The sequence below is a fragment of the Rhinoderma darwinii genome, chromosome 7, assembly GCF_050947455.1.
Source record: "Rhinoderma darwinii isolate aRhiDar2 chromosome 7, aRhiDar2.hap1, whole genome shotgun sequence".
NCBI lineage: Eukaryota > Metazoa > Chordata > Amphibia > Anura > Rhinodermatidae > Rhinoderma > Rhinoderma darwinii.
In genome coordinates, this window is record NC_134693.1 from 71,165,459 (window position 1) to 71,180,237 (window position 14,779).

The 14,779-nt window shown below is 44.5% G+C and overlaps 1 protein-coding gene across 1 annotated transcript in view; it reads right to left on the bottom strand.

Annotated features, from left to right (window-relative positions):
* The window catches only part of ST13 (ST13 Hsp70 interacting protein), a 132,123-nt gene that overhangs the window by 96,312 nt on the left and 21,032 nt on the right, over positions 1-14,779 (bottom strand). The window contains exon 3 of the mRNA XM_075833526.1: positions 927-936. Within this exon, the coding sequence (XP_075689641.1) occupies positions 927-936 (10 nt within the window). The remainder of the gene's footprint in view (positions 1-926; positions 937-14,779) is intronic.

Below are 14,779 nucleotides of genomic sequence, written 5' to 3' on the forward strand. Positions count from 1 at the left end.
CTGGAGGGATGTCAAGGGTTATCCAGAGTCTGTCCAAATCAGGGGGTTGCTTAATTATGATAGGTTTTACGTTGTGCATGATAGACAACCCAAACAGATATAGCTAACAGAAAGGGATTCTTTTTCCTCGGAGTATCTGTCAGGGGCTTTAAGAGTTTCCTTTCAGCAAGAGTGCTCGCCACCAAGTCCTGAAAAAAATAGGAACTTGGAGCCTCCAAAGGAGATAACTTGTAATTCTCTGGCAGGAACGCTGCCATGTCTACATAGCTGGGCAGTCCACAAACCACATCTCTTGGTGGGTCCGTACAGGCAGGCTTGGGTCGTAACGCCCTATGTATGCGCACTATGAAGATTTGATTGGCTCGGTTAGAGCCTAGCAGAGAAGAAAATATATTGTCATAGCTGCTGTCCGCAAAGCTTCTGGTGCTACAGTTTCAGGTATACCTCTCAGCCTGATGTTTTTTCTGCAGTTTCGATTCTCTTGATCCTCCAGCATGAAGAGCACATTATATAAATGGTCTGGTTGAAAAAGAAAATTGTTCTGTGTAGTGGTATCATGAGAAAGCATAGCCACGTCTCAAAGTTTCTTCCCTGCGTTCAATTTGTTTTACATCAGTTTCAATATCAGAGGTGTCTTTCAGTACAGGGGATAATGCCAGTGTTAAACCATTTCTTCAGGAAGGCCCTTGGGATTTGGCAAGCATCTGGATCGCCCATAGACGTAGATGGAGCCGTATTGCTTTCCTCGTCAGATTCCGCCTGTTGTTCAAATTCAGCTTCATCAAACGGATATTTAAATGCGGCCAGCGGGAGAATATGCATGTCGTTTGTGAAAGAATCTGTTAATATCCGGTTGATTTTTATAGTGCTTTGGGCGTCTAACCCTTTAGTGACCGGCAATACGGCTTTACACTGCGGTCACTAACTGTCTTTATTCTAAAGCATATGCCTTTTTTTAACGGCACTGTATCAGAATAAATCTGCGCCGCCAGAGGCATGTCCTCACAGACACCTGTCAGTATTTGGCCCCATGAGACTACGGTAGTTTTCATCTGTAATTACGGATCCATTCCTTTCTATTGGTCATGGAGACCTCTCAGTATATTTATGGATGTGCGTACGTGCCATCGAAATGGTCAGCAAAATATAGAACATGTCCATTTTTGTCCGCAATTGAGGCACGGACTCCCCATAGAAGTCTATGGGGGCTTCCGCAATTGCAGGCAGCTATGGAGGTGGATCCGTAGCTGTCCGTAATTGCAGAAGAGTAGCTATGCGCCGACAGGGAATTACCTAAGGTTCCGCCTGTTGTGGGTTTTTTTTGCGGACCTGTAAATACGGATGGACCCTATTTGCGGACAGTGTGCTGTATATGCGGATGAGTTGCAGAGGACTACGGATCCGTATTTGCAGACAGTAAAAACCATTATGGTAGTCAGTATGAGGCCAGGCATAATATACTGCAATACAGAAGTATTGCAGTGTATTATAAACGCGATTAAATGATCGCATAGTGAAGTCCCCTAGTGGGATTAAAAAAAAAAAAAAAAAGTTAAAATACCATTCCCCCACCTTACAAAATGCTTTATTATGAAAAAAAAAACAAAAATAACAAGCATTACACATATTTGGTATCGCCGTGTCCGTAACGACCCCAACTATAAAGCCATTAAGAAAAGGGAGGAAACCTCCAGCTCACCAGTTTGATGCGTCTCCGGACAATCCGCTCGGATCCCCGCTACGGCTGGCGGTACACAATAGCAAAAACAGGAGAAATGATCCAGCGCTGAGTCGTGCTTTAAGTTAAAAAGGAAGCAGTATTCCCACTTTTATTGGGGTATTGAGATTAAAATCGAAGGGAGACGCAGTCCCAAGACATGTGTTGGTTTGCCCTGGCCTACACGTTTCAAGCACGTACTGTGCTCTTAATCATGGCAAAGAAATGTTTCCCATTTTAATCTCAATACCCCAATAAAAGTGGGAATACTGCTTCCTTTTTAACTTAAAGCACGACTCAGCGCTGGATCATTTCTCCTGTTTTTGCTATAAAGCCATTACATTATTTAACCCAAACGGCAAACGCTGTCAGAATACTACAAATAAAATAAAAACAAATGGCAGAATTGCTGTTTTCGGTCCTTCCTGCCTTCAAAATAAAATTTGATGAAAAAAAAAGTGATCAAGAAGTCGCATGTAACCCAAAATGGTACCAATAAAAACTACAAAGTTGTCCCGCATAAGAAAAAGCCCTCATACAGCTGCATCAATGCAAAAAAAAAGTTAAGGCTCTTGAAATATGGCGAGACAAAAACAAATAATTTTGTAAAAAATACAAAAAAAATACGTTTACTGTGCAAAAGTAGTAAAACATAATAAAACTATATAAATTTGATATTGTCGCGAATGTAACGACACGCTGAATAAAGTTATGTTATTTATACCACACGGTAAACGGCATGAATTTAGGATGAAAAAAGTGTGGCAAAGTTGCTAATTTCTTCTATTCCTCCCCCCCCCCCCCCCAAAAAAGTTAATCAGTAAGTTATATGTACCACAAAATGGTGCTATTAAAAAATACAACCTGTCCTGCAAAAAAGAAGTCTTTATACAGCGATGTTGAAGCAAAAAGTTATAGTTCTTTGAATACGACGATGGAAAAATGGAAATAGCAGCTGTCATTGAGGCCTAAAAAAGGCTGGTCACTAAGAGGTTAAACTTGTCTTTAGTTTTACCATTATTGTCAGTGTTAGTACTTTAAAAAAGGCAGGAGAGTACAAGTTTGGCTTTGTTCACATCTGCGTTGGGGTCCCGTTCTGACGTTCCGTCGAAGGTTTCCGTCAGAATGGGACCCTGGACACAAACGGAAACCAGAGGTTTCGGTTTCTATCACCACTGATTTCAACTACACCATTGATTTAGATTAAGCCATTACTTCCGGCAAAACGACGCAGCAGACACAAAACGGAAACCATGGGCATCGGATCCGTCACCATTGAAATCAACCTCTGGTTTCCGTTTGTGTCTATTCAGGGTCCCGTTCTGACGGAAACCTCAGACGGAACGTCACAACGGGACCCCAACGCAGATGTGAACGAAGCCTTCCTCAGGTATGAATTATGCTCACAGGCCCCGTCCTCTGACTGAAAGACCAGCGTAAGAAGATTGTAGCAGGATCACGCAGCCCAGCAAGGGTAGTAAAGCGGACTCCAGAGAAGGATGTGAACAGGATGCTATAAGAATCTCAAAGTCGTCCTAAGATGCGTCCGGCCAGATCAGCGTCCAAGCCATGCCCCCCTGTAGTGAGAATTTAGATCCCACAGGTCTTTTGAAGAAATTGGAATTGGGCCATAAAAATGAAAACCACCACAAGGCATAAAGGCGAAAAAGCACCCCAACAAGCAATTTCTCTCGAGTACCCCATATGTGGTCATAAACTGCTGTTTGGGCACACAGCAGGCCTTAGAAAGGCAAGAGCGCTATTTGGCATGCAGATTTTGCCGGATTGGTTTCTGGGCACCATGTCGCACTTGCAGTGCCCCTGAGAAACCAGTACAGTGGAAACTAGGGCTGGGCAATTAATCTGAAAAAAAAAAAAAAGAAAAGCAAAATTTAGTGCAGATAACAGACATCTTGCGCATTTCGGTTCTCTTTTTTTCCCCCAGTTTCAACTGTATCTGCATCTTCAGAACGCAGACACAGTTGAATCCTATAGTAGAGCAGGGAGCCATCAGTTCCCTGCTTTACTATTCACCGTGCACCACTGGGTTGCTCACGGCTCAGCACAGGACATGAGGCTCATCACGCATATTTTCAGTTGGCTGGGCTTCTGCCATATACCGGCGTTTTAGGCATCCTATTGGTCCATGGTGTCCTCAATGTCCACCCACTTTACTTCTGGGTTTAGCCAAAATGCCAGCTCGCCGCGGCAAGCGGACAGTGCACGACCCACCTGTACGTACAAGGATGATGGATGTTATATACAGGGATGATGGTGATCCCTGTATATAGCAGCCATCATTCCTGATGGGGGCTATATACATAGGGATGATGGAGGAGGTTATATACAGGGACCCCATCATGCCTGCAGGTACCCGCCGGCCATCATGCCTGCAGGTACCCGCCGGCCATCATGCCTGCAGGTACCCGCCGGCCATCATGCCTGCAGGTACCCGCCGGCCATCATGCCTGCAGGTACCCGCCGGCCATCATGCCTGCAGGTACCCGCCGGCCATCATGCCTGCAGGTACCCGCCGGCCATCATCCCTGCAGGTACCCGCCGGCCATCATCCCTGCAGGTACCAGCCGGCCATCATCCCTGCAAGTACCAGCCGGCCATCACCCCTGCATGTACCAGCCGGCCATCACCCCTGCATATAACCCCCATCATCCATGTATACACTCATCATGGCGCATGGGCATTGAGGCTAAACAAAAAGTAAATGAGGTGGGCATTGAGGACACTATGGACCAATAGGATGTCTGAAACACTGGTATATGGCAGAAGTCCAGCGGAATCTGAAAATATGCGCCAAGCTACACAAACCGGAGAAACAGAGGGATCTCATACCTCGTAACGGAGCTAGGGGAGTATTTTTTTTAGGCTCTACTGGGGCATTATGCGGTGTGTGGGCAGCTATAGGGACATTATACTGTGTGGGGGCAGTGTCGCGGTATATTATATACAGTCGTATACAGCAGGCTTAGGGGGGGGGATCTATATTAATTCAGTGGCGTGGAATGAAATAGGGGACGTTGCGTGGAAAAAAAAAGGTGGGGCCTAAAAATAGTTTATCAGAATTAAGGTTACTTGTTCGTTCCGTACGCAGAGATTTGACCAAATGTGTATACGTTTTTGAAAGACGTTAACGTTTTTATTTTTCGTCGATTGACCTGTGAGAGGGCTTATTTCAACCATTTTTTGGTACATATGACTTTTTATTCCATTTTTTGTGGAGGATGGTATGTTGACCAAAAAACAGCAATTGGACGTGGCGATAATACTTCTGTTTATTTTTTTGCTTACGTTATTTTTTTTTTTTTAAAAAGGGATAAAGTTTTGTTTTTTTAACAGAACTTTTTTTGGGTGGACACACACACACACACACACACACACAAGTCCTCAATGAATTAGAATATCATCAAAAAGCTAATTTATTTCAGTAATTCAATTCAAAACATCAAACTGATTATATAGATTCATTACACACAGAGGGATCTATTGCCAGCATTTTTTTTATTTCAACGTTGATGATTATGGCTAACAGTTAAAGTGTAGCTAAACGTTTGACAAACTTCTGACATGTTATAGTGACATGTCAGAAGTTTGGATTGGTGGGGGTCCGAGCACTGAGACCCCCCACCAATTGCTAGAACGAAGCAGCTGAAGTGTTCGTGTGAGCGCTCAGCTGCTTCGTGTCTGTTCGGCTATTTCCAGAAATAAATGTATCTGTGTACGGACTCAATAGAAAGTCTATGAGCCCGTACTCCGATACATCGGCTTTCTGGAAAAATCCCAACAGACACGAAGCAGCTGAGTGCTCACATGAGGACCTCAGCTGCTTCGTTCTAGCGATTGGTGGGGGGGTCTCAGTGCTCGGACCCCCACCAATCCAAACTTCTGACATGTCACTATAACATGTCAAAAGTTCGTCAAAAGTTCAGCTACACTTTAATGAAAAACACAAAATTTAGTGTCTCCGAAAATATTATATAAGCCCAATTTCAAAAAGGATTTTTAACACCAAAATGTTGGCCTACTGAAATGTACAGTATATGCCCTCAATACTTGGTCGGGGCTCCTTTTGCATGAATTACTGCATCAATGCAGCGTGGCATGGAGGCGATCAGCCTGTGGCACTGCTGAGGTGTTATGGAAGCCCAGGTTGCTTTGATAGCGTCTGCACTGTTGGGTCTGGTGTCTCATCTTCCTCTTGACAATTTCCCCATAGATTCTCTATGGGGTTTAGGTCTGGCGAGTTTGCTGGCCAATCAAGCAGTGATACTGTGGTTATTAAACCAGGTATTGGTACTTTTGGCAGTGTGGGCAGGTGCCAAGTCCTGCTGGAAAATGAAATCAGCATCTCCATAAAGCTTGTCAGCAGAGGGAAGCATGAGGTGCTCTAAAATGTCCTGCTAGACGGCTGCATTGACTCTGGACTTGATATAACACAGCTATTGGCCGCAGCATTTAAGGGGTTAAACTGACACCAGTAGTCTTCTCACCAATACTGGCCATTAAAGCAGGGTGTCAGCTGTAATATATGACACCCGCAGCGTACAGCGCTGGCTCAGCCCATACTTCTCACCCATCTTGACATGCAGTTACGTTATGATGGGTTCAGGGGCTAAACTGCTCATGAAAAAATAAAAGCTGCAGTGATTGGTTGCTATGGGCAACAAGGCATACTTCTATACGCATTGTTATATGTCCCCAGGACTGAAGTAAGGGAGATTCCAAGTATAAAATCACGTCATTAGAATGCCCGGTGAACGAATGTTCATTAAAGGGGTTAGCACACATTCCCATCACGTCGGAGGTCGGATTGCAATACATTTTGGAAAAACTTTTGTTAGGAGTCGTTGGGCATGGTAATGGATCCCTGTTGTTTCCTAAACTATTTATGCTTAAGTTAGGGATACATTACAAAGCGGTGTTCCTGTAATTCACGGTAAAATTATGGCATTATAGCGACTTCAATGTTTCCCTGTGGAAAAGAAAGTTCAAGTGACCTTGTAAAAATCAAAGAATTCAACATTTTGTTTGTCTTCCCCTACACGTCTAGCAAAGGCAACCCGACAGAGATGCATCTGAGCCTTATTGATCATCATAGCCTCGAGCGTAACAATTTATTTGGCAATTGTCCCAATGCATCAGATACAAAAAATATAGACACGTTATAGCCTAAAAATGTCCAATCTGCAAATTGGTTTTATTTGTAATTTTAGATGCACTGGAACAATAAAAAAAAAAAAAAAAATACGATAAATTGAGAAAACTGGCTGCGATTGTGGACATAACCTTTGACCTCTTAAGGATAAGGCCAATTTTCATTTCTTCCACCCCACCTTCCAAAAGCCATAACTTTTATTTTTTTGTCGACATAGATGTACCAGGGCTGTTTTTTTGCGGGACAAGTTGTAGTCGATTTTCAGGTCACCATTTATTGTACCATATAATGTACTAGGAAACGGGAACAAAAATTAGTGGCGTGAAACTGGCAAAAAACAGCGATCACTTTATTCTCCAACCCTCTTATTTCTTAACCCTCCAAAAAAATGATGTAAACATGTCGTTTTTACCACCCGATGGACACCGTAACAATGAAGTTACGAGGTCCATCAGGTGGTAAAAACGACATGTTCGCTTTATTCTACGAGTTGATCAGATTATGGCGATACCAAATTTTTATATTTTACCGCTTTTAGAAAAAAAAAAAAAAAAAAAAAAAAAAAAAAAAAAATCACACCACATTCTGAGAGCCATAACTTTTATTTTTGTGCCGATTGAGCGATGTGAGGGCTTATTTTTTGCGGGACGAGCCGTAGTCTTTATTGGTACCGTTTATTTAACCCCTTCGGGACTGAGCCATTTTTTAATTTTTCCGTTTTCTCTCCCCGCATTCCAAGAGCCATAACTTTTTTTATTTTTACATCAGTACAGAGGTGTGAGGGCTTATTTTTTGCGGGAGGAGTTGTAGTTTTTATTGGTACCATTTATAGTTCCATATAATGTAATGGGATACTGAAAAAAAATTAATTTGCAGGCTGAAGTTGGTTCCTCAGTTGTTTTTTGGGTTTCGTTTTTACGGCTTTCACCATGCGGTAAAAACGTTAACTTATCTTTATTCTGTGGCTCGATACGATTACAATGTTACCAAATGTATAGTTTTTTTTAGATTTTACTACTTTTATTAATAACCTTTTCGTTAAAAAAAAAAAAAAAATGTTTTGTGTCGCCACATTTTGCGAGCCATAACTTTTTCACCGATTGAGCGATGTGAGGGCTTATTTTTTGCGGGACGAGCTGTAGTTTTTAATCGGTACCATTTTTTGGTACGTAGAACTTTTTGATCACTTTTTATAAAAAAAATAAATTATAATTTGACCGATTTCCGGAGGCGGGGCATCCTGTGTGGCCGCATCTTACCTCGGCTCCGTGTCCTGACCAGGGGATCCAGCCGCCATCATCGCCATCGGAGGCTCGCTGTCCTTCTTGAGCTGGAAGTACGGGACGTCCTCCCCTGTCCTGTCGGAGCCGCTCTTCTGCTCCGGGAGTCCTTAGTGTCTCCAGGGAGACACGCCATCCCAATGACTGTCGGCCATCTTGAAGCCTGCTGCACTGCCCCGAGTGAGGTCAGCCGGGAGGCTACACCGGAACTGCTGCTGCATCCCGTCCTCAAGGGGGGTCTCGGAACCCCTGTACCGCTTCCCGGGGACGCTCTCCTGCCGGTACGTGCTGCGGGCGTCACACTTACCCGCCACGTGGAGTCGGCCATCTTGGGGCCTATCATTCAGGGCTGGCTGGCCGCTGCTGCTGGTTCTGACTGTTGGAGGGTCTCTACGCTGCATTTGCAATCCCCAGTTGCCTCACGGAGGGGGACTGTGAGGAGCACATCATCCCCACTCATAGGGGTCGAAGGTGGGATCTGGAAAACCTTTGCCTGGCGCTACAACAGGGTGGATCTGTGTGGCCTGGCCCCTTCCCAATCATCTGGAGGTTGGCGGCCATTTTGCGTGTCTTCGTCTTTCACAGTAAAGCACCCGGACCGGAGATACCGCCTTGGACTGAGTGAGTACAGTGTCTCCCCTTTCAAGGACTGAGTATAGTTTTCTGCTGAATACGAGGGCCACATAGAGACCTGCTGCGTGCACATTTTGAACTCTGCTTATTGCCACCCTGGGCTGTATGCTTGTAATTTGGCATAAATACCATCTGGATAACTACATTGCCTGTTGTACTGGCCTGACTGCTTCCACTTCACTATCATCTGGCTTCAGTAATAGCTGAATGCGTGTGACGTTGCTGCCATCTAGTGGTCATCCTAGTCCTATCTGTTGCACCACTTTTTTGTTCTATACATTGCAAATTCTGATACAATGCTGATGCCGTAACCCTGAAATGTAGGCGACGACCTGCCAGACCTAATCCAGCCCTTCCATCTCTCTCCTTGTCTTGATAATGGACAAATTTCTTCATAGACACGCTCAGCCTCCACGTCTTACTAGGCAATCTCAAGGGACCAACCCTAAAACAGAAACAATGCCGAAGGGAAAAACCGGTAAAGATAAACAGGGGCCTAGACCTCCTCAGACTCAGTCTGCATCACTGTCTTGTCCTCATTCACCTGAACTTCTACACACCGGAGATATCACTCCACCGAACCTATCGCCAGCTGACAGTCCTATGTCCTCTCCGCTTATGGATCATCATCATGCCACTGCAGTGGCAGAAGAGGTGTCTCGCTTAATGCTGACTTTGACAAGAGACTGGATCTGATTAACTCGGCACTGGCACAGATTACCGCAAACTCACAAAAAATAGCGGACCTGGAAAACCGCGTGCTGGCATGTGAAACTACGGTGTCTGATCTGGGGAACTCGGTGGCTCAACACCAAAATGCAGAAATCATTCTGAGAGATAAGCTGGAGGACCTGGAAAACCGGGACAGGCGGAACAATCTCCGCTTTGTGGGAATTCCTGAAAGCGTTGTGGGCGATGATCTCATGCAGCTTCTCACGGCAGACCTCCCATCCGCCCTCCAACTGGATCTTACACCGGACCCGTTCAGCATTGAGCGTGCTCACAGAATTGGCCCCCCGCGGGGAGAGGGAGAGCAGACCTCGCCCACTTATAGCGAAATATCTTAACACTATCAACACGCACAGATATAGCCTTAACATCTACGCACCTGTGTACCCAAACGCAGACTTTTACTCCTCTCTCTTCACTTTCCTACTGCAGAGACAAACACACACTTTGATTTTGGGAGGCGACTTTAATCTCACCTTGAATTCAGACATTGACTGGTCCAAGCCGACCACACAGGACCGCGCGGGGGCCTCGGTACTCCTTACACTCATGGAACACCTATCTTTGTGTGATCCCTGGCATGTAACCCACACCTCCTCTCGAGAATACACGTATTTTTCACATGTTCACAACACTCACTACCGCACTAATTATTTTCTTGTGCCGGATTCCCTTTTTCCATCACTCACTTCAGTAGACCTGACGCCCATACGTATATCAGATCACGCTCCAGTATGCATGGAATTTACCACGGGCCCACCAACGTCCTATAGTCGTAATTGGCGGTTCCCTTCATATCTGTTGACCTCTGAGGATTTCCGCAAATACCCGACTGTCCACTGGTCTCATTACGTAGATAACAATATTGCCCACCTAGATGATACAGCCCTTTTTTGGTCCACATCTAAGGCGGTTATGAGAGGACATATTTCTTATGTTAATTTTAAATGACGGGTATATCGTAAGAAATTTCACTCCTTAAATACAGACCTTATCAAGGCTCATAAATTACTGGTGGATACCTGTACTCCTGAGGCTAAAACAGCATATCTAGCAACGAAGTCTCTATTGGAGACCTACCTACAGGGTCAGGCTAGATGGGGCGTGGATATGACCAGTAACAGGTATTTTAGATGGGGTAACCGTATCGGCTCTCTGCTGGCAAAGATTCACAGACCTAAGCGCTCGAATCACAACATTGTGAAACTAGTGGATCCGGTGTCTCGCTCTGAGATTCTGGACTCTGATCTCATCCGACGGGAGTTCGTGAATTATTTTACGGATTTCTATCAAACGACGACATATGATCAGGAGGAAACAAAATCATTTTTATCCAAGCTTCATCTGCCCAAACTAACCAAAGACAATAGAACAGTGTTAAATCATGATATCACGGAGGCGGAGGTTGCTTTAGCAATTTCTAACTTACCCAATAATAAAGCGTCGGGTCCTGACTGTCTATCGGCGGAATTTACAAACTATTGCCTGATATTGTACCGACATTGACAAGGACCTTACAAGCCATATTTAGTGGGGAGATCGACATACCTGACTTTCATGAGTCCAGGACCATATTCCTTCCGAAGCCTGATAGGGATCTAACTCTCCTTTCCTCTTATCGCCCTATCTCCCTTTTAAACCAAGACTATAAGCTCCTAACAAAGATATTGGCTGACCGCCTCCAAACCATGCTTGGCCCGATCATTGCCCCAACTCACTTAGGTATCTTGAGGAATAGACATTCCACTAAAGGTATTCGCCAGGCTGTAGCAGCCACGGTGTCTGCCCTAGACCCCTCCTCCCCAGTGACCATCTTGTTGGGACTGGACGCTGAAAAGGCGTTTGAGTCTGTATTACGCCCATTTCTCACAGCGGTGTCGCAGTCCCGGGACTTCGGGGACCGCTTTCTAACATTCCTCTCACGCTCACAGGCCTGCTCTGTCACATCCCTTACCATTAATGGGCTTAACTGGCCCCCTATCCCCATTTTCAGGGGTACACGTCAGGGGTGTTCTCTCTCACCGTTACTTTTTAACTTGTCCCTGGATCCCCTTCTCAGTCATCTTCAGTCCCTAGCCTGCTTTCAAGGCATACAAATTGGAGATTCCCAAATTAAACTATCGGCATTTGCAGATGATATTTTGCAGTTCATATCCAACCCTGCCTCTACACTACAACCAATCCTCCAGGGTATCTCACTTTATGGCGACTTGTCAGGTTTTAAGATTAATATACAAAAATCAGAAGCCCTAATTCTCAAGGGTCCCTCCAGGCCACTTTGGTCTTCGAAGCATGCATTTAAATGGAACTCTGACTGCATTCCCTATTTGGGGGTACGCATCACGAGACGACCATCACATTTATATCAACAAAACATTAATTCCTATGTAGCATGTTTGGAATCCCAACTCGTGGCTTGGAGGCACTTTACTTTATCATTTTTGGGTAGGGCCAATCTATTAAAAATGGTTGTCTTCCCTAAATTGTTATAATTACTACAATCATTGCCTATATACTTGAGACCAGTGGACGTTAGACGACTGAATGCTCTTTTCCGAAGCTTCATTTGGAACCAGAGGAGACCAAGAGTGAGTCTATGCATACTGCAACAGCGCCGTGAATATGGTGGGATTAACTTTCCACAGATTCATTTATACAACATGGCAGCTCAACTGCGAGTGATTGGACATTGGATAACCGGCAGCTCCTGCTTTACTGATTCGACATTAGATCTACAATTTTCCAGACCCATTTCCTTAACATGCCTGCTACTCACTCCCTACTCGGCTCTATCGCCTGATCAACGGGCTAATCCCCTAATCATGTCCTCCTGGAAGACATGGACCAAGGTTAGACAACATTTAGGATTAAACCCTAGATTCTCCCTACTCCTTCCCTGGATCCATAACTGACTTCCAAAACGCAAAATCCTCATGTGGTTTTTCGTGGATGGGCTCGGAGGGGGATAACATGTATTAGTCAGATAATTAACATGCTCACTTGCCGTCCCTATTCATTTAATGAACTACGTATTCAATTTGATTTTTTGGGACAACACCCCTTTTATTACAGGCAGGCCTGTAGCTATGCTCATAAGGTCATTAGACATTTACAAGACCAAGACTGGGATGACTTCTGTCACTTAACTCCATCTCACCAATGCCGAAAGGGACTAATCACTACATACGTTTTAAAGACAGCCATTGGACTACGCTAAATCACAATCGGGTGTATCTTACTAGGTTGACCACCTAGATCACATCACTCATGATGATATCCTATCATCTGTAACCATGGCTGCCAAATACCTCCCATCAGCCATGTACTGGGAGATCTCTTTTAAAATAGCTCATAGGGCTTACGTGTCCCCTTACAGGGGCTTTCTCATGGGAAACTCCTCTGACCATTTGTGTTTAAAGTGATGAGCACTGCATGCAGACCTGTTACATTGCCTCTGGTCATGCCCAAGTATTGTTGACTTTTGGCGAAAGATTCAATATTTTGTGTCAAACACCCTGTCCATACAATGCCCCTCAACCCACCTTCCATGCTCTTTATACCGAACCATCACAAAAAACTGCTGTACTATGTCTCTGCGGCTGCTAGGAAGGAGATTCTCCAGGTTTGGATAACCAACACCCCCCCCCCCCCACCCATCATATTTTCCTGGAAAAACTATCCTACCTTTTCCAAATGGATTGGGTGGAAACCTCCCTTCGGAAAGAGCACAAAACTGAGGGATTTTTCTAAGCTGTGGGAGAATTTTATACCTCTCTTACCACTTCACATTAAACAAAAGCTGATCGCATGTTTTGGCTCCTCCACTTGGTACCTGGAGCATCAGCTGTCTGGTGTGACACCAATCATGCTATGATTCCTTAAACATCAGTGTAGAATTGTGGTACTGCTGGGGGATACAGGTGTCCATCATCTCCCACCCCTCCCTCTTCTATCCTTCCCTTCCCCTTTCTTTATGGTTTCTTTTATGTGTTACATGTCCTATGAACATTGATACTCTTTTTTTTCTTTGTTTTTGGGGTAAAATCCCGTACCGTTCTAACGAGGATCCTTTGCAATAATTTATATGACTTGTAGGTTATATTTTCTGCAACATATTGATATTGGTGTTCAGAGAGGTTATTGCCATGGGACAGGTTGAATTTTTGTTCAGTTGTCTGTAATTGTTGGGAAAAAAAAAATACATACTTTAAAAAAAAAAAAAATAATTATAATTTAGCACTAAACTGGCTAACTAAGGCTATATTGTAATAGTTCAGACTTTTGCGGATGCAGCAATACCAATTTTGTTTCCTTTTTTTTATTTTTTACATTACTTTAGGGGGGAAATGGGAAAAAGGGGGCGGGTTTAACATAATTTTTTTTTCACAGACTTTATTAGCCCCCCCCTAGGGGACTAGAACCAGCGGTCATTAGATAGCTGGTACAATATACTAGATATTCAGGAAAACTGCAGCACAGCCACAAAAAATTCTTCAACTCCCCAAACATGGGTGGTGCACGCAGAAAGAATCCCAGGTCCAAGGGAGACAATCAATATGCAATCGAAGAAAGGAACTGCAGCACTCTAAATCAAATACACTTCTTTGGATTATCTTGAGTGCTGCAGTTCCTTTCTTCGATTGGTACAATATACTGCAATACTAACATATTGCAGTATATTGTCATTTTTACAGGCAACTGTTAAGCCTCATCACCCACCCCCCGATCTCACTGCGGGGGGCGGGGGCACGTTGAGCTGTCAGAGGGGGCCCAAGCCCTCTTTTCAATGCCTCAGATGCTGCAATCGCGATTTACCGCAGCATTTGAGGGGTTAAACAGCCAAGAATAGCGCTGTCACTGCTCCAGGCTGTAGAATACAGCCGACAAACGCAGCATATGGGAGCGCACTCCAAACAGCACACCCCCCCCCCCACACCGAGACATAATAGCACAACTGGGTGTGCGAAGGGGGTTAAAAAAAAACCCAAAAAAAACAACAATCCCCTTAGTGGCTGCAACGTACATGTGTCATGTCATTTAGGGGTTAAATACCAGGACTTTTTCCGCCTTCATATGATTAGCTTAGGCCTAGTTCACATATTGCTTTTTCCTTTTCCCCAGGCGTCACAGTTAACATCGAAAAAAGTGATATATGGGGATTGTCCAGTCGCGGAGTCACCTGCCAGAGCGCTACCGATGCTCTGACATCACTTTTTATATATGGACAGTCATTTCAGGGGTTTCTCCAGG